Source organism: Passer domesticus, chromosome 1 (genome assembly GCF_036417665.1).
Source record: "Passer domesticus isolate bPasDom1 chromosome 1, bPasDom1.hap1, whole genome shotgun sequence".
Taxonomy (NCBI): Eukaryota; Metazoa; Chordata; class Aves; order Passeriformes; family Passeridae; genus Passer; species Passer domesticus.
Window position 1 is genome coordinate 100104376 of NC_087474.1, and position 27123 is coordinate 100131498.

At 39.8% G+C, this 27123-nt stretch overlaps 2 protein-coding genes across 3 annotated transcripts in view; both read left to right on the forward strand.

The window, feature by feature from the left end:
* Nucleotides 1-10923, forward strand: part of TMEFF1 (transmembrane protein with EGF like and two follistatin like domains 1) — a 112222-nt gene extending 101299 nt beyond the window's left edge. For both annotated transcript variants that reach the window (XM_064431198.1, XM_064431190.1), the window contains exons 8-10: nucleotides 3605-3728; nucleotides 7868-8026; nucleotides 9698-10923. In XM_064431198.1, the coding sequence (XP_064287268.1) occupies nucleotides 3605-3728; nucleotides 7868-8026; nucleotides 9698-9782 (368 nt within the window). In that variant the 3' untranslated portion in view covers nucleotides 9783-10923. The remainder of the gene's footprint in view (nucleotides 1-3604; nucleotides 3729-7867; nucleotides 8027-9697) is intronic.
* A 138-nt stretch (nucleotides 10924-11061) lies between these two features.
* Nucleotides 11062-26135, forward strand: CAVIN4 (caveolae associated protein 4). Its single transcript, XM_064431209.1, has 2 exons — nucleotides 11062-11852; nucleotides 24026-26135. Exons 1-2 carry the CDS (start codon nucleotides 11442-11444, stop codon nucleotides 24689-24691), a joined length of 1077 nt encoding a protein of 358 aa, XP_064287279.1. The 5' UTR covers nucleotides 11062-11441; the 3' UTR covers nucleotides 24692-26135.
* The last annotated feature ends 988 nt before the right edge of the window (nucleotides 26136-27123 follow it).

Genomic DNA, 27123 nt, shown 5'->3' on the forward strand with positions numbered 1-27123 from the left:
AGCAGTGGAAGTGTTCCCACTAGCACTTGCTACCCTCAGGTGATGCCATGGGACTTACCTACTGCAATGGTGTTGGAATCCTTTTCCCCTATCAATTCTAATTTAAAGGCATCTCCATCCTCCCAGCTTACACCCAAAAAGACATTTTGCCCTTCAGGACAGGTTGATTCCATCAAGCCCCAGCATAACTTGTCCCTTCCATCATTCAACCCCCCAAATTTTTGGTGGAAAACCAGTCCCAGAGCAAGGTATTGACACCCTGGGCTCACCTGCTTGTTTCAAGTTTCCCCTCATTATTGGGAGGATTGAAGGAAAATACTACCTGTTCTCAAATTTTTAAGCATTGTCCCCAGGATTTCTGAAACCACATTTGATTGAACTCAGGCTACATTACCATTAGTAGCCACATGAAAGAGCAGGAGAGATTAATAATCTGAAGGTTGTAATAACCTCTTCAGTCTTGTGGTGACATCTGTAATTCGGGTCCCAGGGAGGAAGAGAACTTACCTGAAAAGAAAATCCAGTCTGCAAATGGGGACTTATATTTTGCACAGGAAGGAATCACAAATGAACATAACTCACTGTTCTTTCCCCTCAGTTGTGGTCTTAATGCAGGTTTTGTTCCAAAGGGTTGGTACTTTCTCTGTTAGCTCTGGTCTTCAGTCTTTTCTGTCATTATACTTGTTTTGCACTCCCATGGCTTCCCTGAGTAAAGCCATCCCAACATGGCTTTCAACATTCCCTGTGTTCTTCTTGAAAAGTCATTCAGTGCCAAAAAGCTTTATATATTATTCTCTTTTCACAAATTCTCTTATTTTCACTGCATATGATGTACCAGTTGGAGTGATTTAATGTCAATTTTCACTTACATTATGAAGGTATAAAAGGCACCAAATGCAATATACATCTTATTATGTTATATAATGAAACACCACTTTCAGTTCCTATTCCAAAGAGGTAACAGCCTTTTATTCATTGCATGTAAATTGCCCTTGAAATCTAGTTAGTGGAAAAACCATTGTATATAATTATTACTATTAATGTGTATGGCTTATGCAGTCTCACATCCAGCAAATGATGTGGATGGAGAAAGTATGCTTCATGAAAAAAGGTTGTTTTGAAATTTTTTAATAAAATACTCAGATCTCTTTAGATAGTGAGAGCCTGAATTGAACTGCTTTGAATTGTTTTTTACATCCAGGATAAGAGAACAGTCTACACTCCTTCCTGTTTGCTTTTGCTTCAGTTACTGTGAGTTAATCCCTGTTCTCTGAATGGATAATATCTTTTAGTCTCTAGAACTGTGACGGTCTCCTCCTGCAGTGCAAGTGGCTACCTAAAGTTCCATCGGAAAGAACTCTCTTCCCAGATTCAGCTGGCTTGGTGGTTTTACTGTTCCAGGATGAGCATCAGGGTTTCAGTTTTTATGCATGACTCTTCCTTCTGGTGAAGTTTTTGAACTCCTATATCCAGTCATTCTTTCAAGGCTCCTACACCAGTTACATCTTTCACTTTGAAGCTCTGAAGCAGTCTAGCAGGTGTCTTTGATTAAAAATGGATTCCCGTCAAAAGGGAAGTTAATGTCTATTTTACACTAGGAATCACCTCCTGCATTTGACACCCTCTTGCTTAATGTAAGTTTTGCCTCTGCCCTGTGTGTGGCTGTCTGGCCTCATTTCAGGGGATGCACCTATCAGTTTTCCACTGGGCCTCACAATGTGTATCAGTACATATATTAAAACCAGATATGGTGCAGCTCTCTGAACACACTAATATAATTGTCTGTGGCTCATTACAAGGTTTGACTGGGACCAGATATGACAGTAACTAAATTCTTGGTAAAGGAGGGAGATGATAGTTTTTTGATGAGACATCCCCACTTTTCTCCTCTTAGAAATGTCACTACATAATCCATTCCATCAATGCAGTGGTAGACACAGTGTCAGTATTAGTCAACATTCTTCCCTTGTGTCAAGTCCTCTGCATCTTCAAAACAGCCTGAATTAGCATGCTTCCTTATATCTAAAACCTCTAATACAGGGTTGGGGTTTTTTCTCCAGAACCAAGTTAAAATACATTCCAGACATTTCAGAAAAAACCTAAACCAGCAGCATATCTCTCTTTTTGTCTTGTAAGAATAAATTCTCTTTCTTGCTGATTTAATTTCAAATACCTGCAATTGTAGAAGAGATTTCTTCTTCACACTCCCTTTTGCTTTATAGCCTTTTATTTGTGAAGCAATAGTCTATTGCCATGGAAATGAACACAATTCTATAATTACCCTCACATTTGAAGATCCCCGTTCATTACAAAATATGAAAATCCCCGTTCATTATGAAGTCCTGTGTTTAGGACTTTACCAAAAAAATTTTGGGGAAAAAATGGTTGAAAATGAACACAGCTTTGGACAGTTTAGGTAACACAACAGAAGCATGGAAGATGTTGGGGCAGAAGGGACTGCCTTCCTGTGCTGGGCTGAGCTGGACAACAACTAGGTGCCCACCAGCTGCTTGCTGTATTCCAGCTTCCCTCAGGATGATGGAAGAAAGAAACAGGAAAGCACACATGAGAAAAACTCATTGGTGAAGCTAAAGGCCGCTTTAGAAGCAAAGGGGTGAAGAAAAACAGGAAAAATAAACAAGAGATGCAAAAGCTGTCATTCACAATATCCCATCAGCAGACTGATGGCCAGCCAGTCTCTGAGCAGCTGCCACTTTGGAAATACCACAACTATCATTTTTACTGCTGAGCATGATGTCATGTGCTGTGGGATATTCCTCTGGCCAGTTTGGGTCAGCTGTCCTGGCTGTGTCCCCTCCCAGACCTGCCCACTCCCAGTCTTCTTGCTGAGGGGAGAAGCAGAGTGAGAAGCAGAGGAAGTCTTGATGCTGTGTGAGCTCCATTCAGCAGCAGCCAAAACAGTGTTGTGTTACCACTATTATTTCAGCCAGAAATCTAAGCCACAGCACTCCCTCAGCTGCTGTGAAGGAGGTTAACTCCATCCCAGCCAAAACCAGCACACCTCCCAAAGGAATGAGTATTCTAAACAGATTTCAATATTCTTTAAGTTCTCTCTCCATAAAAAATATTTCTCTGGGGAAGACTGCTATTGAAGTGTGTTAGATTTCAACTTTAACCACCAGTGGTACCAATCAGATCTGGGCTGTATCAAGTGCTTTTCTACCCAGTAATCATAAAATGTGGTTCAACATCTTTCTAATCCTTTTTAGAGAGTTCTTTTTCATCTGTTTACACATGGGAGAGAGCTCTCTGTATCTGTGTATTAGCTCTTTGCCCCTGTGCCACTGACAAAGCTTCTGCTGATCTTCCCGCTTTGGTTTGTTTCTGTCATGAACACTTTTCTCCTTTTTGAGAAACCTGATATGAAAAGCATATTTAGATGTCTCTGAGGATGATTTTCCAGTGCAGTACCTTCTAGCAAATCTCTGTAGGTGCCTCTGAAACTTCCCCCTTAAGCCTCTGCTTTATTATTCTCTATTCCTTTAATCACTGCAAGTTTTTAAGGATATGCTATTCTTGGTTGAGAGTTTGAAATTAACATCATAGACCCATGTATAATTGTTTATGTATATTTCTTTTCAAGATGCCAGTGATCAAAGAGAAGACATTTACATTGGAAACCACATACCTTGTTCAGAAAGCTTCAATGGTTACTGTATACATGGAAAATGTGAGTTCATTTATTCCACTCAGAAGGCTTCCTGCCGGTAAGTCCTTCATGTCTCCAAAATCTGATATAAATCACTGTAAAGCTTAATCGAAATGCTCTCTAGACAAAATGCCAGCGTGTGTCACTTTGTGATATGTAAGCAGTGGCACAGGAGGAGTATACCTGTGCTGTGGGCAGCACCAGCTGCTCCAGTCAGGGGGGAGGTAGTGCTCAGAGAGGCTCAGTCACTCAGGTACATCAGAACCTGAATCCCTCTGAGGAGTGTAGCCTCAGTGTTGTCTTCTTATTTTCAGCTGCTAAATCATATCCAGAGCTAAAAAAGCAAACAAAACAGAAACACATTAAAAAGGCCTTTGCCTTGCATAGCTTCTCTCTGTGACTGTTCTTTCCCCACTGACCCCTCAGCCTCTTCTTACACTATCAGCACATTTTATTGTACCTGTCGTAAACCCTCTCTAGAAAATCAATACCTTATTTTTAACATTTATTGCCTTTTTTTCACCATAATAGGCTTCATCAAGAGAATAAAAAATTGCAAAACATTCTTTAGCCCACACCTTCTGTCTACAGTGTACACTAGCAACTCAGAACACTCAGTATTAAGCCCTTCAGTGTTTTCCAGAATATATGAATGTTCCTTAGTTCCCACATAATATTTTTCTTTTACATTTCACAAATCAAATTCTGTATCTTTGTTGTCCTCCAAAATTTATTATTATTATTACTATTATTATTATTATTATTATTTTATAAATGTTGTTTATAGCAAAAGGCCACTTTGCAATAAGATACAGCTTCCTATTTCCTACTTATTAGGAGGTTCCACTTCTGAGCTTTTATCTTGCGAGCTTGTACTTTCAGATTAATATGGCTGAATCTGCCATAACTCTTTGCTTTTGAAACTTCAGCTCTAAATCCATTGGATGCTTTCATATTTTCTCCCTTGATCCTTATTGATTGATGATATTTAGGTGTTTTTTGCACTGGCAAGATTTAAGGTTTTCCAGACAGATCAGAGAGCAGGAAGCCCCAAAATGGCAGAGCCAGTATTGTTGTCAACTTAGGTACTTGAAAGCTTCTGTTATTTATTTTACCATGCAAGACCCTTTCTCATTTATTTTCAGCTTTCCAATGGGACTGTTTTGGTTTTCTTTTTGTCTGGAATCAAAAGAACTCAACATGGCTTTGCTTCTTTTGGGAAACTGGGTGCACCCTCACCATCATCTTGATGGGCATCAGGCAACACTATCTGATTACAGTTTCTTTTGGTCTAGAGCTGTATTTAACACAATTTATAATGTATTTGTCCTCAAAATGTTTAAGGTGGCAGTATTTCAAGGGAAACATTCCTGTCTGAATTAACTAATTTTTCTCAGATTTTTTTTTTCTGGAAGGTGCTAATCTTATTTATCAATTTATGATTCAGTGTAAATTCAATCATTTAAATATTTATTATTACACTAGTAAGTATCAATAGGCAATGTTCTGACTGCCTATTGTACCATCCTATTACATTCCATTTTATAGTTACATTTGTTGTTACTAGCTTCAGCTATGTATTTAAATATTCTGAATAGTATCTCAGTACTGAGCCTAGCACAACAAACCTCACGTGGGTCCAGCCCAGAATTTGTGACTATCAGTTCTTGACCCTGAGTATCAGATCTCCTTTGGATTTTTCTTGGCTATTAAAATACTGGTGGTCTCATGCTTTATGCATGTTTCTTACTGGAGCAGAGTTATTAAGGACACAAATAGTTTATAACAGACATCAATCTGCCATAGTAATCATGTACTTCTAACAGAGAAAAAAATTCTCTCTTTCTCCAGCAAGAAAAATATAATGATGATTGCTAAGGGCAAATTGCTATTTTAAAATGCTTTCAGTTCTCATAGACATCTAGCATATACATTGTTTAATTTGGTCCTCATTTGCTGGTAGCGATGTATGTGAGGTATCGGATGACCTAAAAAACTGCAGAAAATACTTGTGCAGAGCAAATTCTGAGTTCTGCTTTCACTGAGGGCAGTGAATCTCCTTGCTTATTGTACAGCAGCCCTCCAGGACTGCCAGCAGGCAGGTGGGAGGAAGGTTTTGTAGCAGTCAGTAGCACAGTATTGAGTTTGGCAGCCTTTGCACAGATGGGATCAGGTCTGTCTCCTGCTGCCCCCCTTGTGCAGTGCAGTTCTGCCCTGTCCTTATGGCTGGCTGCGTCAAGGACACACCACGCAGCCCTTTAAAAAGAAATCTAAACTTCTTTATGCTAAATCAATTAATTGACTTATCAGCTTATTTTGATAAATCCTTGCTGACCTCTATTGATCTTGCTATTATACTATTGCTATATTATCTTGTTATGCATTTATGCAGCAGAATGTTTTAAAATCTGTTGTACTAGTTTAAGATATAAAACTAGTAACTACTACTTCATCCTGCCATTATGTAATTCTTAATGCAAGCCCTTTTTCTCCTAAATCTGCATTCAGTATTTCTGAGAAATAATTTCTTGTCATTTCAGTGTTTCTGAGAAAACATCATTGAATTCCTTGCACATCCTCTGCTTTGTTTTGTCTCCTCTGCATTAAAGCAGCTTTCACATTGATAATATTTCACTGCTACTTTCTTTAATGAAAACAAAAGCAAAGTAACCACAAGATTTAAGTCCTCTTGACTCACAAGGATGCCTCTCCCTTTCTGTGTTTTCTTGCATGATTACCAGTGTGTGCACTGTCCTCATTCTTCTCGTATATTTATACAGAGCTCTCTTTATTCCCTTCCTGGCTACCACTGGGCACACTTCTACCACATGGAGGGTTTTCTTTAACAAGTCTTACCGGAATTTGGTTCATGCCTGAACCAAAACTCCTTACACAGCAGCTCATGGCTGGAGAAAGTAGAGTCACAAGATTATGAACATGTAAACGCCAACTATTATCCCTGCATGCAGAGGGGGATTAGGAGTTGCATTAGCATTTGTAAAAAGGTCTTTGGTGTAATTATTTTGTTGCTCCAAACAGAATTAATTCCTACCCTAGCACAAAGCTTTTGAATGGATGAATCTGATTTTGTGTTGCATTTGGGCTTGTCAGATCCAGTTTACAAAAGGATTGTTGCTCTGCCTGCATGTGAGTATTTCTTGTGCAGCTGTAGAGCTGGAGGCCAATTGTATGATTCAGTTGACCATAGTGATGCATTCGTGTCAGTCTAAAGGACAGCTGTACTAGGAACTTGCTCAGGGTTCTAAGTGGTGGCCTTTGACCCTGCAGCCTTCATCTCAGTGCTTTGGGTGGGTCTTGCCTTTTTTTGTGCCTGAGCCTCTTTTGCCTTGAGACATGAATTGGTTCAGAGTGTGTTTGCACTGGCACATCTTGCATTGCTGGAACACATCACTGCTCAGGAACAGCCTCTGTTGAGCTTCTCATTGAGCTGACTGCTGCTTTGCTCAGGCAAGTTACCATTTAGGGAGCTGCTTCTCTTCTGTTTCTCACCCACACCATGCAAATTTTTTTGAATTCTTCCTTAAACTTTCACTGGAACAGTTGTGAGCCATTGATTTTTCTAAGCTGACCTCCATCAAATTCTGGCTCAGCTACAAGGCAGGGGGTTTGGTGCTGGTCTTGTTCAGTAGATTTTGCAAGATTCCACTTCTCTAGGTTGCAGCTTGAAAAGGGGTCTTCTTTTTTCAAAGTGGATTTTCAATCCATATTTCAAGGTTCCCCTTCCTTTTTGTCACTTCTGTCCCATATTGACAATGGAGCTGAATGAGTTGTGCTCTCTCTGTGTTTCATGAGCATGATTCTTGCATTTAATTTAGCCTTGTCTACTTGTCTTCCAAGTGTCTACTGGTTCCACCCAGTTGCAACACTCTTTCTAAATATTGTACCAATATAATAACAACCAACATACTTATGACGAATCAGGGTCATCCCCACACTGGTGTGTTTTCAGAGGGCCACTAGTAACCTTATCCAGAAAAAGCAGAGCATATCTACTTGCTCTGTCTCTTCTCTTGCCACACAGATCCAAACCATTCCCTAACCCAAGCAGTATCACACATGCAACTTTTCATCAGCTCTTTCTCAGCTGGAATCACCTTGGATTTCTCATCTCATCTGCAGAATAACTGGGATGCTGTCAAATTACAGATTCCATGAAATATTCCTTTTCTTTTTCAGGTGTGAATCAGGATATACTGGACAGCACTGTGAAAAGACAGACTTTAGTATTCTTTATGTTGTCCCAAGTAGACAAAAGCTTACGCATGTCCTTATTGCAGCAATAATTGGAGCTGTACAGATTGCCATTATAGTTGCAATTGTCATGTGCATAACCAGGTAGGTAAAGACAAAAACACTGAAAAATTACACGTTGTATGGATATACTTTTTATGCATTTAATTATATGATGTCCATCATTTTATTTGCTTAATACCCACTTAAAAACTACCTAATGACCGAAGCAGGATGATGATGGAACATCCTATCTGCCCCTTTGTTTCTTTGGTCACAAAAGACAGATTTGTTTGACTTCAGAAACCATCAGTAATCACTCTGAATCTCCAGACCAAACACACAGCTGAACAGATCAGCCGTAAAACAAATCCAAGAGTTAAGCTACTGTGTTAGGCCTTCACTGGACTTATCGAGGTATTGCTGAATTTTGTGGAACCTATGATCCCCAGCTACCACCCAGTGAAACCAGAGAGGCTGACAAGGTGCTGTTTCCTGTGGTACCACTGTAAATGGTGTTACCCAGAGAAAGAAGTATCCCTCACACCATATACACTTCCTGAAAATTAGTGTGCAACTTAGTCCCATTATTAGACACTCACTGTAAGAACCTCTTTGTGAAACTTAAAGACACACATGCACATAGCTCAGGTTTCTGGGTTGTCTCAAATTCTCACCTTGTGTAAAAACTCAGATGAGAGCCATGGGTTCTTTTTGATGACGAGGCATTCAGTTCTAGGACTTGAACCAAACAAAACACTGAGGTCTCTGGGATAGATAAAGGATGACTTATAGGTGCATGAAGTATTTAAGTCTTACACTTGGGCATCTGTGCCCCAGTTGGACTTTTCCTCCTCAAGTTGTCCTTCACTTTTTCAGCTCCACTTACATTGGGCCATAAAACTTTCTGCTACTGCATTAGTTTAGTGCTTCCAAAACTCAGTGATGTAGAGGGACACTCCATGAATGAACAATACAGACCTTTTTCCCTGTGTCCCATGTAAAGTTCAACCTAACAGACACTAGCACATGTATAAAACACCACCTGCACATGTTAAAGAATTACTTGGCTCATGCAACTGATGTCATTCCCTTTTTCACTCAACATCCTGCTGGTCAAAGCAGTGGTGTGGAAGGCTATGGTTCAGCTCCTCTTTCAGCCTCTGTATGACCATTCCCCAGCTCTCAGTCTCTCACGTCTTGCTGCATCCCAGCAGGGCTGCTCCATCATTCATTGCCTGGGCTGAGTGAGTGCCATTCCATTCAGGATTGCTGGCTTTTGCAAATCCTTTTAGTTGTGTGTCTGGCCCCAAGATAGGGACCCTGCAGAGTCACCCCACAGAGAAAGCTGGGTGGGCTCTGTCTCATGGGCTGCAGTGAGCAGCAAGACACCTGGAGGTCCAGCACTTCAAAAGGCTGATTGATCCAGTCTCACCATCCACCGGGTTTAAATATGAAATATGTTTAAAGTAAAGCTAATGCAGTCATTCCCTGTGGAATGTGTTTGCTGGATCAAGGCTGAAGGATGTAGCACCTTGCTGGTTTCAGTCTCAAGGTCAAGCAGGGCTCCCTTCTGCATGGTCTGGGGTCCTACAGACATTCCCTGGTCACAGCCCACTACTGAACAGCAGGAGTGTCCCTTGTCAGCACAGATCATAGACTCCTTGCTATTGTTAAGTACAGAAAATTAAGTCAATGCATGATTGTTAGGCTTAATTATAGGTGGCATATACAAAATCAGCCCTCCTTTCCTATTTCTCTCTTCTTTTTCAACAGAAAATGCCCCAAAAATAATAGAGGACGTCGGCAGAAGCAAAACCTAGGCCATTTTACTTCAGATACATCATCCAGAATGGTTTAACTTAGTGCTTTTTATACCTACATTGACCATGTGATGTACATTTTTATTATATCTTTTTTTAAAGAATGGAAATATTTATTTCAGAGGCCTTATTTTTGAACATTTTTAGTGTCACAATGTTGGTCTGTATTCTGAAAGCATCAGCTCTAACAGCTATGGACTGCTTTAGTATCTTTACTTTTATGTTTTTGAATACAGTAGTTCATTTTCTGTATCTGTATCACATGGTTATATAATAGACTTGTGCTTTATCCATGGAATGTAATATTTTTGGGAACACAGATTTATTCCAACAATGGTTGTAGACTTAAAAAAAACCCCAACAAACCAACAAAATAAGTCCACATTACCTAACAAAAAAGGCATGAACTAAAGGTAAAAATGTTTACAGCTTACTTTTCTTATGAGGAACTAGAAAACACTGTGTTTAAATACCGTAGATATCTAAATGTTTTTGGAAGTTAGTAACTGATTTTTTAGACACTGCCTATCGCATGAACTGTGAAGCTGTGTGCTGTGTGTAGTTGTAACATATTTATAAAATGTGTGGGCTGGGTCTAAGCACTGCCATCTTCAGAAATAATTCCAGCAATTTATTTTTAAAGACGAAAATTTTAAATTTCATAATTTGGGAAGTTACCTGCTAGAACAGATGGCACAGGTCCAAAAGAAGTAGGTCTTAGTAGGTTTAGGTATTGTAAAAATTGGTGTTGAATAATTGAACACAAATAATTGGAATAAAGCCTACTTTATCACTGTTAAAACTGTTTTAATACTTCTTAAACTTTTTTAAAGAAAATACATGTTTTAACACCTACAATACAGATTGTATAGTGTTTGTGATCAAAATAAAAAAAAATAAAAGTGAATGAATTACTAGTGCTCTTGTATAGAGTATTTTCAAGAGCTAAAGAAGTCCATCCAAATTAGTCTGCTGGTCATAGTTATATTAATAGACTGTTAGTTGTCGTTTGAAAGATCCCAAGATAAAGTGTGAATAGGATGTGTTCAGCTGTTTTAACATGTAGTGTAGGCTTTCAGAATTTTGCATGTAGGATTTAATAATTTGTTCAATAAAAAAAAAAATGCTTTCGACATTTTGAACTGGAAAAGCATGTCACAATACAACGTTTTCACTATATTGCCTCTGGTTTAGTGTGTTTATTTGCTACCCCATGGGGTAATTTCAGCAAGCTGAAGACCTGAAGTTGTTTTGCTGGAAAAGAAAGAGCCGTGCTAATTTTCCTGACCGCTTTTTGAATTCCCTCAGAGGAAAGCACTCCAGTAACATGAAAACAAAAGTAGATCTTTAAAAATATGCAAGTTTGCTTTCCTGCTTAATTAGCAAGTTACTTAACTTTCCTGGATTAACACTAATAACTTCATCAGTACAGAAGCGTGACCCTTTAAACGTATGTTCCTTTCCAGATATTGCTTCCTAATTTTAGGGGTTTCATGTTGCTGAAAGTATCTGAGCAATCATGTGTGGATATTTTGTAGTCAGAAGTATTTGACCAAGCTCCAGGAGCGGCGTTTCACGCCCTACTTTGAGCATCGCCGGAGCCAGCTGTCGCCCTGGCTCCCTGCAGCAGCGCCAGAATCGTTCTGGCAGGATCACCGAGACTTCGCCTCCCTCCAACCTGGCTGAAGGCAGGCAGAATGGATCGCCGCGAAATCACCTCGGAGGCTGACAAAACGCACCAAAATCGTCTCTCCAGTGTCATTGAGGAGGAGGAAGAGCAAGATGCGGCTTACACAATTGTGACAGTCCTGGACAAAGTGGCCAACATAGTTGACAGCGTGCAGGCGAGCCAGAAAAGGATAGAGGAGAAGCACAGGGAGATGGAAAATGCCATCAAGACCATTCAGATTGACATGCTAAAGCTTGCCCAGGCTCATGGCAATACAGGCTTCACGGTGAACAAGTTACTGCAGAAAACCAGCAAAGTCAGCTCCACCATGAAGGAGGTGCGGGCGCGCGTGGAGAGGCAGAGCACCAGCGTGAGGAAGGTGGAAGCAAAACAGCAGGAGATGCTGAGAAAAAACAAATTCCGGGTCGTGATCTATCAGGTAACCATTAACCTAATTTCTTGTGGTACTGAGGCTTTCCCACCTCCTTGGCGACTTGTGGGAGGTGTTGGTTAAGGAAGCAAAAGGCGCGGTCTGTCCAGCACAGGAGTTATTTTATGCTTTCTTTAACACTGATCTCTGCTCCCCAATGCCTTTCAGTGTGAACCTACTGGCAGCAGCACACAGGGTCTATTATTAGTGTGGGTAGGTTTCTGAGCCAGTCGTGTAAGATTAACTGCAGATCAGCAAGGACTATTTGCTGCCTCTCCGAAGGGTAATATGAGGCAGGCCCTGCAAATCTTGTCATACAAACCATGCCTGACATTCATCTCTGTTATTTTTTTCACCATATTAGGTAGAAGTGCAAATAGCAAAAGTGTTTTCAGGCTCCCTGAAATGCAGACTTTCTTCTAACACTAATTTCAAACCATGGCTTGTTTAACATGCAGCATTGCCCAGGCCCTCATACTGATGAAAAATTGGGACTTTTTTCATTGTCTCAGTCTATAGCAGTATATGTACAAACTAAGGCTCAGATCCACAAACCCTTCATGACAACAAATACTCCCTTGCATGGTCTGCCTTGGAAATGGTTCAAAATAGCACTGTTCTTTCAATCACAACTAAATCATATAGTTTCTTTCACTGACCTTATTCTAGGATGTTCGTTGTACATTAAAACAATTGTATTTGAAGAGAAGTTTCATGAAACAGCATGGTCTCACTTGCATCTGTACAAACAATGCCGACAGTTTTGGGGTCTTGTCAATGAGTGCTGTGAAACAAATTTGGTCTGATCCTGCCTTTGCTGGAACTTCCCAGCTTCCCAGGTCAGTAGAAAGTAGGAGTGTTTGATATTTTGCCAGAAGCATAGCTGCTTCTTTTTTACCAGCAAGTCAATAAAGCATCTCTCCAATGAGTTGTATTTCTATTAGGCATTCTTGAAAATACCACCCCTCCAGACTAATAAAATGCACCCCCATCACTCAGTTTTACACTCTGATCTTGTATCTCTTTGTACATAAATGACATCATTTGCAATGAATGGAGCCGTGTGTTTCACTGAGTTTATTCACTACAGTGAACAGCTGACAAATTCTTCATAACCTAGCTTTCTTAAATAGTTCATTTTCCACTACTGGGAAAAAATAGATGAAAAAAAGAGAAAAGGCAGAAGGTAGGGAATATTACTTCTTTTATGGTATGTTAGTACCATATACAGCCAAATTGTGCCTCCCAGATTTTCTGACTGAATGACTTACTGTGGTAGTTCAATAGAAAGTACAGGCCAAATCTGTCCTATTATTACCATTATTGCAAGCTGCATCATCATCATGGAATAGAAAACAGGCACTTTCACTTTTTGCTTGCAAATAATTTCCTAGCTAAAGGTAATAAATCTCTGTGACTTCCCTAGTTAATGACATAATGCCATTTCATTGATGGGCCTTTACCATAATGACTGCAGTAGAATCAATGCTTTGAAAATATTTTTTTCTTAAACAGTATTCATTACATGATGTAAATTCTTCTGCTAGCAAGGCATGAGCTGTTGTTTATTAAAAGTATAGTAAAATTTGGTCAAAATGGATTTACATGCAGGTGCAAAGAACAGCTGTTGATATTTTCAGATATTTCATACAAAAGGTGGCTCTCCCAATGTGTACTTTCTCTAAAAACCACCTTCAGTAAGAGTTTGTGATCCCTCTGCTGGTTTTGCTGGACTGGAATGACCTGCACTGCATGTTTAATTCTTAGGTGGCACTTTTCAGGAAGGGAAACAGCACTTTTTCCTGTCTTTCTGCTTTCCTCTTCCTACAGTGGTTTAGAACTGTCAGTGAGAATATGAGTGACTCCCTCCTTAACTTCCATCCCTTTTGTAAGGTAGATTGAAGAACCTTTTCCCACTTTCTCTTGGAGGAGAGGCAGATATGTGGATCCCTCTAGGATCTGCCATGTAACACTTTTCTGGAGAGGGATAACTGCCCGAAACCTGGAACAGTCTAGGTAGGCAAGAGTGCACTGTGACTTCAAGGCACAAGTACACTTAGGAAGGTCTCTTTCACACCAGTGCAGTGATTTTCACACTGCTGATTTGCACCAGGGTAGGCACTCTGCTGCAGTGCCAAGACCTGGATGACGGGAGCTTGGCTAGGATGAGTGGGAGTCTGTTAATAGCAGCGGAACCAGCGTGCTCCCTGTGCTATACCTTACAAATGGCTATAACCAAGTTGTTTACCCCGTGGCTCTGACTGACGGCTCTTCTGTAGAGAGGTGTTTTTTTCCTGATGAGCTATTTGGAACATTGTGATGGGGCCAATGACCTGTGTGGTGCTGGCATAGAATCTTTACACCGGCGAGCACGTGTGGGTTTTAGTTTTAGCTTTTGCCAGAACATCAGCGCATGAGGAAAAAGGAGACACCAATTAAATACTAAAGATTTCCTTTCAAGTGGGTAGCTTTGATCTTATCAATGATGGAGGGAGTAGGCAGGTTGAAAAGGATCATTGGCTGAAGGAGATTGTCCCAAGAGGTCTCAGCAATGATGAAAGGAGTTAGCGATATCCTCACATTAAAAAAAGACAAAGTGATCATCCTTGAGCAGAATGATTAGGGAATTGAGAGCATTCATTTTTAGAAGGCCGTGTGGTGGAGGAAAAGATGTGGTAGCAGGCAGCTCTGCTCCCTAGGCTGACTGCATGATTAAAAATGCCAGGTTACTTCAGACTTTCTAGTGGAGTCTTTGACCCTGGAGTGCTATGTGCCCTGAGACTATAGTAGGGAATAAAAAGGATGTTGTAGGTTGTACAGGTCACTGCTCATTTCTGTTCAGGTTAGTCTGAATAACCAGCTGTAAGAGCTATCATTTCTCTGAAGTCAAAGAGCATTTAACAGTTTAAATAATTCTGACTAAATTATTCAGAAATTAAAGGGGATTTTTTTTTTACCCTGAATGAACTGGTTTCATTTGCTTTTCTGCTTGTCCTGCAAGCCCCTATTTAAATGGAAGTGTAAGTCTACAGGCACCAGAAAGTCCATGTTACTGTTACTGGGATTTGTGTCTATTATTACTTCACATAAGCACCATGAATGAGTAACTGCTTCCTATGAAGGGACACATGCATTTGTTTTACTCACTGCTGTCTGACATTTAAAATTAGTGGGTGTGTCATAAACCAAGATTATGGCTTGACTGACCTACACAGTAGGGTTACAGCTGATTTGTTTGCCCTGTGATTGCTCCACTGCACACACCAGGAGAGGCTCACAGAAGCCGCCTTGTGTATGCCTCTGTTATTATGCATAAATAATAAGTTAAAATGTATGTGTCTTGTCTTGCCCACTGACATTTTGTGGTTATAATGACTAGGACAGCAAGAATGGTGAGATCAAGATGGGGATAATAATCTGGAAACCTGAGGTGGAAGCACCTTCATCTGAAGTGGCAGTAGAAATCAGGGTGTCAGGAGCTCAGGAGATTGGCGTTAATTTGGCACCATTTGGGCGTAAGAATGGCAGTCTCAAAAATGGCCCTGCAGAGCAAAATCCTTAGTAGAATGGAGTTAAATAGCTCACCCAGAGCAGACTGTGCTAGGTGGCTCATATTTGGTCATTTTTCTGCTTTGCAGAAACATAGGAGGTCTTGTGCTTTCTCATATTTATGTACCTTGTATCTTACCTCGTAACAGATAATCTGGAAAAAACAACAGGTGGCAGTGCATTGTGTTGAAATGTGACGTGAAGCTTTGCAATGGGTTTTTGAAGGTGTGTTTCTGTCTTTGTCAACTGCGTAATATCTTCCTTGAAAATCTTGATACAGAGAAGGTGTGATACTGAAAAAATGTGTTCAACATTAGAAGCTGTCAGTTCATAGAAAGAAATATAGACAAGAAACCAAATTACTTTTACAGCTGGAATAATGTTAATTTTAATGTACATGGTGCCAATTCCTGTACGTTTAGTTCTGATTTGAAACCATAATTGGATGTCTTCAGTCCTGAAGACAACAGAGTCTGGACAAAACTGCCTTCCAGAGCTCATGGGAAGAGAGCAAACCGAAATTGTTATTAACGTGCAGCCTGAAAATTTAATGGGAAAAAAATAATGTGAATTGACTGGCTACCTCTGACAGCAGAACACTGGCCTCAGCAGCCCAGTGACACAGGGCCTTTGTTGGAGTCTTGTGGCAGAAACCTTATAAATATTTTTACAGCTGGGATAGGTAATTGCCTTTGCTGAGAAAACAGAGAGTAAAATAAACCCAATTATTGTGTCAGAGAGTGTCATGAGAGCCCTTTGTTTTCACTGTTGAGCCCAGTGCTCCAGTTCAAAGTGCAGGGCTGGCCCCGTGCTGTGCAGCAGCCACTAATGGAGAAGCTATCAACCAGCTAAAGAAAAACTGTGTTTCTAGTGACATGTTTTCAAGGAATAAGGAGAAAGAACAAGTTAAAAAATATTAAAAACACAGATGTTGGGCTACTTTTGTGTTCCTAAAATGAAATGGTTTGCATATTTCACAGGATTTTGTCCATATAAGCTGGACTCAACACCATTGGATCTGGTGCCCCCAGACCTGCTCCTTTGGGTTGATCCTCCCAAGGGGACAGGCTGTCCTCTTCACAGAGCTGCCATTGATTTTTCTCCACCTATTAGCACTGAGTGGTGGAAACAGCTGATCTTAGTGTACATTTGCACTGGATGCAGCTGTTCAGGGCTTCCCTTGGGGTTGCCCTGCAAGTCAGCAGAGGAGTGCAGTTACAGCCTGAGCCTCCTGTGTCGTGTCTCTCTTCTCCATGGTCCTAGAGACTGCTGGGAATTGTCACCAGGACCTGTGGCTGGCTGCTGTGGGAACATGAGTATCTGAGAATGGAATCACAGAATCACTTAGGCTGGAAAATTCCTCTTGAGATCATCAAATCCAGCTGCTCAGCAAAACCCTTCATTTCTGAGGCACAGATTTGGGAAAGGACTTGTCTGGGGACATGCAGCTGGGATTCATGTTCTCAACACTACTGAAGATAGCCAAACCTTGCAATTAGTCCCTTAGTGCAGGAAAAAAGTTGATCAAAACAGCACGGAGATGAGGAATATGTGAAATCACAAACTGGAAGTTAGGATCTGGGACAGGACTCGTCTTGCCAGGCATTAACTAGACATCAGTACCACAGCTGTTTGTACATTTGGCCTGTATACTCCTTTTCAAGTAAGTAGAGAGAAGTGTGTGGATCCTGATTCTCCCAACCTGTTGTAGACATCTACTTCTGGATACAGTTCCTACTTAATAAGTATCTGCTCTCCCCATATAGTTAAAATGTTGCCCAGAGATGAGTTCATATGGAGTTCTCACTAGTACTTGAGAACTCTTCCCTGGTCTAGCTGACCTGTAGGAACAGTCACTGTGTGATGAATGAATGAATCAAAGCATTGCCAAATATTTCTTTTCTGTCCCATCACACCTTGTGGTGCTTTTTCCCCTTCACTAGCAAGGGGCTTCCAGAAAATTTGGAAATTAGGAATTTCACCAATTTGATTGCAAGTCTGCAAACTGACCTGCAGAGCTATTCCTGGTCTAGTTCCATAAAGCAGTAGCAGAGCAGAGAAAGTATGAAGTTTTTGTTTTCCCCTGAAGCTGCAGTCGTCCTTTTTATGCAGCGTGTGGTAGCCTGGAGCCAAGGGCTTCTCCACTGATGTGGTGTATCTGGGAACTGGCTGCTCATTGACTGCTGCAAGCCACAGACAGTGATAATGGGAAAATGAGCTGAGTTCTTTGTAGTCATTGTATGCTGGTGGTTGAATTAATGAGTTTCTGTCAGAATTGAAATAAAAGGGATGTGTATTAGGCTTCACAAAAGAGAAATGAGGGGAGTTGACTGTTCCAGACTGGTTTTCAATTGTGTAAAAAAAATTCTAAATGCAGCAACAGCACTTAGCCATAAAGTCTTATATGCTGAAGTGTTTACCTGATAAAATTTCTTAGGTGGCCTTTTAAAATAATCCTGTTTCTCTTTCATCTGAGCAGGTTTTTGGCCTGCTGTCAGAGATTCTGAAATGATGTATTTGCCGAAGAAATGAGGGGATCACTTGAGTTTTATAAAGCTTCACTCTTAAGTCTTAGAATATGAGTAAAAGTACTGAATGATTTGTAATTGGTTATTCATCAGTGGTTTCATGTTGATTTAGAGCACAATTTCAAGGAGGTGTTTTAATGATTTACCTTGGCTACCAGTGTGAATAACAAACCATTCATCCAACATGCAAATTTCTAAGATTTGTTTAAAACATTGTGGCAATGCCATTTCCTGCCCATAAGCTGCCCATCATTTGCATCAGCAGTTGTCATAGACACAGCAGCAGGCACTGGGTAGCCTTTGACCATTTTGCTGCTTCGTGCTCTGCTTCAGAATTGTCAGGTGATCACCAGACATTCCCATCTGTGCCTGTGTTAATCATCACCTGCACTTTCCATGTCATACACCCCAAGGCTGAAAGATCGTTTGCTGTGACCTTTTCCCTGTGCAACACAATGACTCCAAGTTATGGAGTTTCATCAGTCTCTCCTCCCTACTTATGCTGTGAGCAGTTTCTTTAAGCCCATTTTGAGTCTTGATTTTATATATACAATACATAAATATATATATATATATACATATGTTATTTTAGATATATAAAAATGAAATATTTATTTCGTCATTCTGATTTTCTGAGGGTTTTTTTAATTTTAAAAAGCTTTTACTGCTAAAGTGTTGATTGAAATTAGGTAATAGTTGAGAGCTGATAATTGTTGTCTTTATTAAAGCTGTTTAGAGTTACATTTTCAAGCTATTTAGAAAAAGAACACAAAACCAGTTTATAGCATTTCTTGCAAATATTTACATGTAATACAGTGCATTACCTTTTTTCCTCTCTGCCAATTTTGGAAGTCCAGTCCAAGTACTGAAATACAAAGCTTTGAATGCATATACAAAAAACCACGAAAGGACAAGGATGTAAAGCTATTGAATTAGCTACATTAATTAAAATGCCCTCATATTCCATTATTTTTTTCTTTTCAAATGACATAAAATTATTACTGAAATTATAATTTAAAATGCTCATGTACTTAAGTAAAGCCTAAGTATTGTTTTACAGTGACATTATGTTGCTGCTTTACTTAGCAAATCAAGTGAACTCTAAATGAAAAACACACATCTTCTTAAGGAAAATAAAAGTCCTGCTGCTATTAATTATTGATCCCATCTGTGCTCCCAAGGAATGGAAATTTAGCTAGTAAAGTTTGCAAGGGAATCTTTTCAACAGCCCTTTTTTCTTTTCCCAGCCTGGCAGTCCTTGCTGAAGGCATGACATTCTTCCAGCAGCCCCCTTTGGCTCCCTAGTGCAGCAGTAAGTGAAGGCTGCTTTTAGAGCCAACCTGATCTTTACCAGGACACCACAGCTGCAAAATACCTGAGACATTGCTAAACAATTTGCTCTGCCATTTGCCCCTTTCTCTTCCCAGAGAAGAGGGGAGCCTGACTGTGCAGGCAGGGTTATCAAGCAGGCAAATTCTGAAACAGCCTCTTTTCCCCTGTGTGCTTCAATTATCTGAGCATTGCCACCTTGAGAGTCGCATAGGGTTGATTAGAGGCACTGCCACATTTAAGGTTATTTACCTACTGGTTTTAAGGTTTCAGCACAGTGGAAAAGTCAGCACGTTTCTCTTTGCATGGTTGAGGAGCAGGAGCATTAGCCTTCCCTCATAAATGCTTTACTACAGCCTATGGGAAAAAATGTGACTGCTTTGATCCCTTCCTTGTGGTTAGAAGATGTCTGCAGTGCCTGCAAACTGGTCACTCTTCTCTCCCATGGGTGCTGAGCAGCCAAAATTTTGGCAGCTGATGGAAAGCTTGAAGAGCAAAAGGAGGGTTTGAAAGACACAGGCTATGTCCCCTTGAAAATTTTCTAATTGTGAATGAAATTGAAATGAGAGCAGGAGGTGAAAATGTCAGTGATGGAGTCAGACTTTGTTAGGTTTCAATGCCATGCTGGCCTTCTTCATCAAAGCTGAGGGTTACTTATATGTTTACTTTGTACTCAGCCAGGTCCTTAAGAATTCAAAATTCTTTGGCTAGGCATATTTGAAAAGTTAAACACTCAAAAAATAGGAAAACCAAAGTTCAGATTTCAGATGCTTTCTTAGCAAAAACTTGCCATGCCAGGGGCTTTACCAGCCACTCCTGAATTGTGCAGTTGTTCTGTTATGGTGGTATACCTCTAAGTTTTGTCTGTTAAAGTTTTTCCTGAAACAGTGGATGTAACTACCCTGCAACTACAATGGCAAAGATCTCCAGGATTTTCTCTTACCATTCAACCAGTGCTTTCAGTCCCTCCTTTGCTACCACAAAACCTGAAGTCTTTCTCCTTTCGGGCTTCATGTCCTTCCAGACACAAGCATTTCTCCAAAACATTTCCAGTTTCAACACACCATCTAATCTGACTTCTTTCTCCCCTCCCTCCTCTTACACCCATTAATAAGACACAACCCTTCTTCTCAGCCACCTTGTCCCCTGACAACCTTCAGCTCTACAAGCAAGGTACCTGAGCCATGACATGTTTGCTCAGAACAGATATCATCTGGTGGGGGACAGACAGAATGACTCAAAACACAGCCAGCTTCACAGAAGAGCACTTATTTCTTTGTGTTAGAACCCAGCTCCATTCTCAAATTGATGAAAAATGCCTGAATGTTTCTGTGTTAATGGAGGGGCCATATAAGGGTGAGAAGGTGGGAGATGCATAATATCAGTATGTGTGTTACCCTTCTTGTACAAATCAAAGGCAACTTCCAATTCAAATACTTACCTGACAGATTTAACAACCCTTTTCTTGGAAGAGAAGGAAAAAATATTGTTCTGTTTGAAAGGTCTAAGTCTGTTTCCAGTGTGTTGAGTGGTGGATAACTTTTCAGGAGATTATGTCCAATTAGTAATTATGGTCAGCAAACACACCAGGACCAGTGTGAGCACCCTCTGCAGGTGGTCCTTCTAGGAGGAGTGATGAAAAGGAAGGGGAATGCTCAGCTTCCACTAATTTGTTTTCTGATTCTGGCCTGTGCATGTCTTTGGTGTTTGCCAGTAGATGAGGCAAGCAGAGAACATGTCCTGTGTATTAAATGATAGACAGCTCCTATGACTGCATGCCAATATCCTCAAGAAATCATGTTAAAAATAATTGACTGCTTGGTATAATATTTTACTGTGAAATAATCTTCTGCCCTCACTCTAGACCCTCCCATGAGTGGTGGTTATGAGTACAAGTTTTTCCTAGTAAAATCCTTAAGCAGATTTTTAACAAAAACCTTGGAAGCAGCAGTACCAATGCCTCAACTCCCTTCTCACCCTCCACAAATATTGGACTGCCCAATCCTGCTATTCCCAGTCCCATCTGCTTTAGACAAGGAGAAAGCTCTCACCCAATTTAGGACTTCGTTCTGTGCGGCTGAAATCAGTAGGTGTTTGTTCTTTTGGTTTTAGTGAGCTTATAAAGGAGCTGGTAGCTATATGCTTTGACTCTGTTTCCCACTTGGTACTAAATCTTCTTGTTCCTGCCTTAGGAAGGATGAGCTTCTCTCTTCTCTCTGCCCCACAGATATCTAGTGATAAGAAGAAATGAGTTAGGAGCAGGAGAGAGAGAAATGAAATAGATGAAAAAGCTCACCTACTGAGCCTAAATCACTGAATTTTTATTCCAAAACCTTCCTAACATGCTAGACAGGCTCACTAATACTTTCCACTTCGGTAACATCCAGAAATCTTGAGAGGAGATAGAAACTCACACTGATGTTTTGCCTTGCTACATTTGGTTCTGCAAGATGTGTGCAGAGACCAAGGAAAATAAGAAAATCAAAGATTTGGCAAAGTTCATGCTGAGAGTCTGTAGGAGAATGAAACTGTTTCTCAGTATCTGCATGCAGCTCTAGTTTCTGTATCTCATCTACAAGATCTTCATCTCACATGTTCTTGTTCATAACTTTTGATTCTAATGGGAGTAGGGAAGATAAAGTACTCTCTTCTGTAGCTAACAGACTAAAAGTAAACACAATAAAAATCTGGCAATTGACAAAAAGTACAGAGAAATTCTTCTTCCAAAGGAAGACGAATATTGCAGAGAAAATAGTGTCTCTGCCTTCCTTCTTTTTAAAAAGTAATCTTCATATGAAGTGTTCCTCTATATTGTATTCATCTCTGTATGCACTGAAATTTCAGAATATTCATTCTGGAAATAGTTTTGTTACCATTTCAGCTGAAGGAGTGGGGTATAATTTAAAAACATTTTAAGGAATTACTATCCAGCTGTGTTTTTAGTTAATTTTCAGGAAAAAAGAGATTATGTTTATGTGTAGAAGTCTTTATATAATTAATGTTAATTTGCACGTTAATGAAGATTATTAGCAAAGCATTGTAGTTTTGTTCCTGCTGATTTTGACAGATGAGTCGAACAACATTCTGCTGTAATCAATGTAAGATAATTTGTCCCTTTTTTTTCCTAAGCATTAACAGCTATTTTAGTTGAGGGTTTTTATTGAAGCCAAGGCATGATGAGAGACTCTTAAGTGGGCTTTATCTGTCAAATAGCTCAATGTATGTTATTTTATGTAAAATAACATGACTCACTACTAATGAGTCACTGTGAAAAATGACAGACATCTTTTTGGCCAGAAAGAAGTTCACAGCAAAATATTCAGTTAGCCTTACTTGCTATTCACGGGTTCACAGCTTCAGTATCTCTCCTATTGTCTCCATTAGGATGATAATACTAAGGGTAGAGTCCTGACACTGCCATGCCCCAGAAATCAGCTGAAGTAGTTAGTACTAATGAGAAACAGCTTAGAAAAGTGTCATACAGCTGTTGTTCAGACAGCTGTTTGCACCCCAAAGGGCTGCTGTCCTGGAAGAAGAGCACAGGCACGTGCATGTAAAAAGCTGGTAGGGAAGAAGGGGGTGGCACTGTCTATCTCCTGCCCTTCCTACAAGCTACAGTTTTTCTGCTCGGCATGCACTGCACTTCTAGATAGAAGTAACTCACTGACACTGAGCCACAAATCTGTACTGTCCATGCAGATCAGGGAAACAGCTTTCTTAGGAAATTCTCCCTGTTCAGATAAATTCTTCATTGCCATAAACTTTTTTCCCTTTTTTTTTTTCTCGGATATCCTTAACCACTAGCTCATCCTTGATAAATTTTTATGTTTACCGCGGACAGTTTTTGGAAGTCTTTCATGTATTTGAGCTTTGAGCCTCTAGAAATTATTTTTTTTTTTGAGAGGCTGCATGAATTCCTAGGGCTAAGATATCTAGGATAGCCATCATTTCCAAGCATGCTGCTGATACACATTAGATATGTCATATAAATATATAATTCTGCATGCTCAAACAGGCCACCAAATTCACCACAGGAGACAGAAGTGCTTGCTCAGCAATATCATACATTTCCAGATGGAGCAAATCATGTTCACCTCAGTGATGGCGCAGGTGCTGAATGAATTGTGTGTTACTGGGTTTACCAAATAACATCTCCCTGCTTTACTGATTTGTCCCCTTGTGCAGCCAGCACATGTAAGTTAATATGCTGGGGTTCATTCCCTTCCGGGCAGAAGCAGCAGTGTTTGTTAAGTTCCAAACAGTCAAAAATGCACAATTGTCTTTGTAATAGTAGTAGACTAAAGCTACTCATATCATTGAGGCATTTGTTGGACAGTGTACAGCTGACACAAGCCCAAGAGCCTTTTTGTCTACAGTGTCTGCTTTTATTGGTGAGGAATAATGGATCTAGGTCCAATCCAGAGACACAGATAAGCTCCAAAAAAAAAAAAACCACAAACCCAAAACCTAGACAAGTTTGGCCTGAAAACCATTAGAGGACTTGTAGGACCATTACATTAATTAATTTCAGGTAGAACCACAGTGAAAAGAAATCTTTAATCAGGAATATAATATCTTTAGAGAACTTGGTACAGATTTCTTTTGCCATTTGTGTTCTGCATAGATTAGGTATGATGGTACAAGTCTACCTTACTTTGTTACAGTACTGTATTTCAGTTAGTACTAATTAACTGCAAGCCAACCAAAAAAAAACTTTGAACCACCATCTTTTTGAAACACACTTGCTGGAACATAACTCTCTGCTTTAATTCACAGGAGGAAACCGAGTGTCCTTCATCTCTCTCTGTTATCAAAGAGATGACAGCAGGTGAAACTATAGAGGATGATTTCTTCCCACCTGATGATCTGTCTTCTGATGAAGAATATTATATCGAAGAAAGCAAAGCAACCAAGTTCAAGAAATCAGGCATGAGGCGCATTGATGACATCAAAAAGGCATTTTCAAGGGAAAATATCCAAAAGACAAGGCAAAATTTTGGCAAGAAGGTAAACAGGCTTCAAACTAGGATAGTAACCCCTGAGAGGAGAGAGAGGATCAGGCAGTCAGGAGAGAGACTGAGACAATCTGGGATGAGGATCAAGAAAACCATTTCACAAGCTGCTCCAACAAAGGAGACATTCAAGATCCATAAAAAAAGTAAAGAACGAACAGGAGCCGAAGGTCAGGAGGGGATCCAGGAATCCAGTGTACACATTGCCTCTGAGCTCCCAGCAGCAGAGCCCTTCACTGAAGAAATCTCTTACACAGAAGTGATCACTAAGGTAAAGAAAGACAAGAATAGTGCAACAAAAGGTGCTTCCCAGTCAACTGAAATAGGGGTGACTATCCCAGAAGTTGTCCTTAAGCAGGAAAGAAAAGAAGGAGGAGGAGGAGGAGGTGATGATGACGTCCCTTTGCTAGACTTAAAGCAATCAGTATAAGGAGTCAATGAGCACACACCCCATACTGTCCTCACTGAGCAAGAGAAACACAGTATGTACTCACTCAGCTTTAGAAAAATGTGTGAATTTGTGTTATATCACAAACCGTGTTGGTGTTGTTCTGCCATCCACACAGATGTCTGTAGTGTTGTCTTCCTGACAAAAGTCAAGCCATGTAAACTGAATGAAGGGGCTCCCCCTCTGTTTCGGCGTGTGCCGATAGCCATCATTAACCCAAATGGAACTCACAGTGTCAAAGGGAGATGGGAATCTGCTGCATTTCCAAGATTGATTTAGCAGTCACTTTACAGCCTAATCACTCTCATCGTTTCATGTACAACAGTATAAAATTTATTTCCATTATGTTATACCAACTCATCTAATCAGAAAACAATAACAAAGCTATTTCTTCATATTACCAAAAGGAAGAACTATGAAAAGTGTCATTTAGCTGTACAAATATTATCACTTAAGGACCCTCGCAGAAAAAGCAGGAAGAGCAAATTCCCGCTTTACCCACGGTATGAAAAAATGTGGTAGGAACCATAGGTTTTGAGTAAATTGTGTTTTTTCTTAGTAGAAAAGAGAAAATCCTGAAACAACTACAGGTTATTTCCAGACTTCTGGAATAGGAAGGTTTGTTGTAAGTAAGCAATGTGTTTTGTGCATTAATGAAGTAAGAATAAAAAAGAAGACACATTAAATATGGAATAGCAGGAGGAAAAAGGAAGGGGGTATAGTATTCATGTCTTGGAAAGAGGAGATTGTGAGAAAGGCAATTATATGAAGCAGTAAAAGTGGAATAAGATGAATGCATAGGTTCTGGATAAATTGAGAGAAAAGTTAGAATATTATAACTACAGTTTCCTTGAGATTTTTTTAGAAAATTATTATTCTTTACAGAGGATCATAGGATTTATGAATATAACTGACCAGACAAGGGAATTGTTTTTTTCCACTCTCTGTGTTTTTTCCGAACTTCACTGCAATTAAAATCTATTCTACAAAGTCACAGATGTACAGGGCCAATCCATAACCCAATTCTTTTTTTCCTATCATTGTCATTATTGACCAGTCACAGCCTCAGGGATTATGAGACAGACACCCTTTGGACTATGGAATGCTGTTTATTTGCAACTCTCAGGAGCCAGTGCCCTGACATCAGATATGTTTGTAAACATGACTGCTACGCTGACATGGGGTGCAGGACTGTATTGCTCTCTTCATTCTTAAATGGAGTTGCCTTCAAAGCACTTATCTAAAGCAATGTTAGTCATTACTATCTGTGTGAAACTTGTACTATATTGCCAAAAGCTGTATGATTGTATTTAATATCTCGGGTTCATTTTAACAGAAGAGCATAACTCGGTTATCTATATACATTGTTTGAAGACTTCCAGCTAATTGTTAATCTATCATTCAAATATAATTAGTTTGATTTCAAGTATTCTGCCTGCCAGTTCTTTCATTTAGATTGGTGTACATCCCACTTGAAGTGAAACAGCTTTAGCAATAGTAACTAGGGAACACTGGTTGGGGGAGGTCAATGTTTTACTGTATCAGTGACATTTCAAATCAAATTAATGTTGTCAGATTGGGAGCAGCAACTCCACTGAGTGGAAGGGCAGCATAGAGAAAGAGACAGAGGTGGGGAAAGGAACATATTTCTGTCAAGAGTAAATTGTTCATCTCCGCTCTACTATAATCACATGCAACAAGGAAAGAGCATTTTGCTTGTAGGATATACTGAAGGTTTTGTTTGGTGTTCTTTACTAGTGATAAGAAGCCTTTTTGGGGTAAAGTCACTTTATGTTCTTCAGTTCTGTATAAAACTCTAGCTATCTTCAGTGAAATACTGTATGATTTTTCTAATTCTTCAGTGGCCTGCATTCTGTTCTGCAAGGGTTGGCATTTTTTAAACTGATAAACAGGGTTTAGTTATTGAAATGAAAATTTTGATGTTCAAATAAGTTATTTCTTTGCATTTTTATACAGCAGAACACTATATGATAGAACATCATTGCCTATAGATTTTCTTCATATAGCATTTAATTTTCTTATTTTGCTTGACAAAGAAAAGAAGTTTCCATGTTTCCAGTTTCCATGGGGCATATAATGTAGCACCAGATAGAAGCTCTATCAAACATCTATTTTTTTAACGTTTACTTCTAGCTTCAATTGGTCAGAGGAGGATTTGTTTCATAGCAAGCAGTGAGTTCCTCAGGTGTGCAAAGTATTTCACGTATTAAATTTTTTATTTGAAATTACTATCACAGTTATTGATCTGACTTTTACATGTACCAAGAGATGAAGGTTAAATTACTCCATTAAAGTTAAATAAAGGTAAGGGATGGGGAAAGCACTATGGTTTGCAGCCTCAGTTTCTGTGGAACAGCACAGACCTTTGCTTCTTGAAGTCTCCCCCCTCTTTT

Bases quoted from the DNA above. Each gene is read 5' to 3' on its own strand.
- CAVIN4 (XM_064431209.1), top strand. From the start codon at position 11,442: ATGGATCGCCGCGAAATCACCTCGGAGGCTGACAAAACGCACCAAAAT. The intron at 11,853-24,025 runs GTAACCATTAAC...TTTAATTCACAG, and splicing joins TCCGGGTCGTGATCTATCAG to GAGGAAACCGAGTGTCCTTC.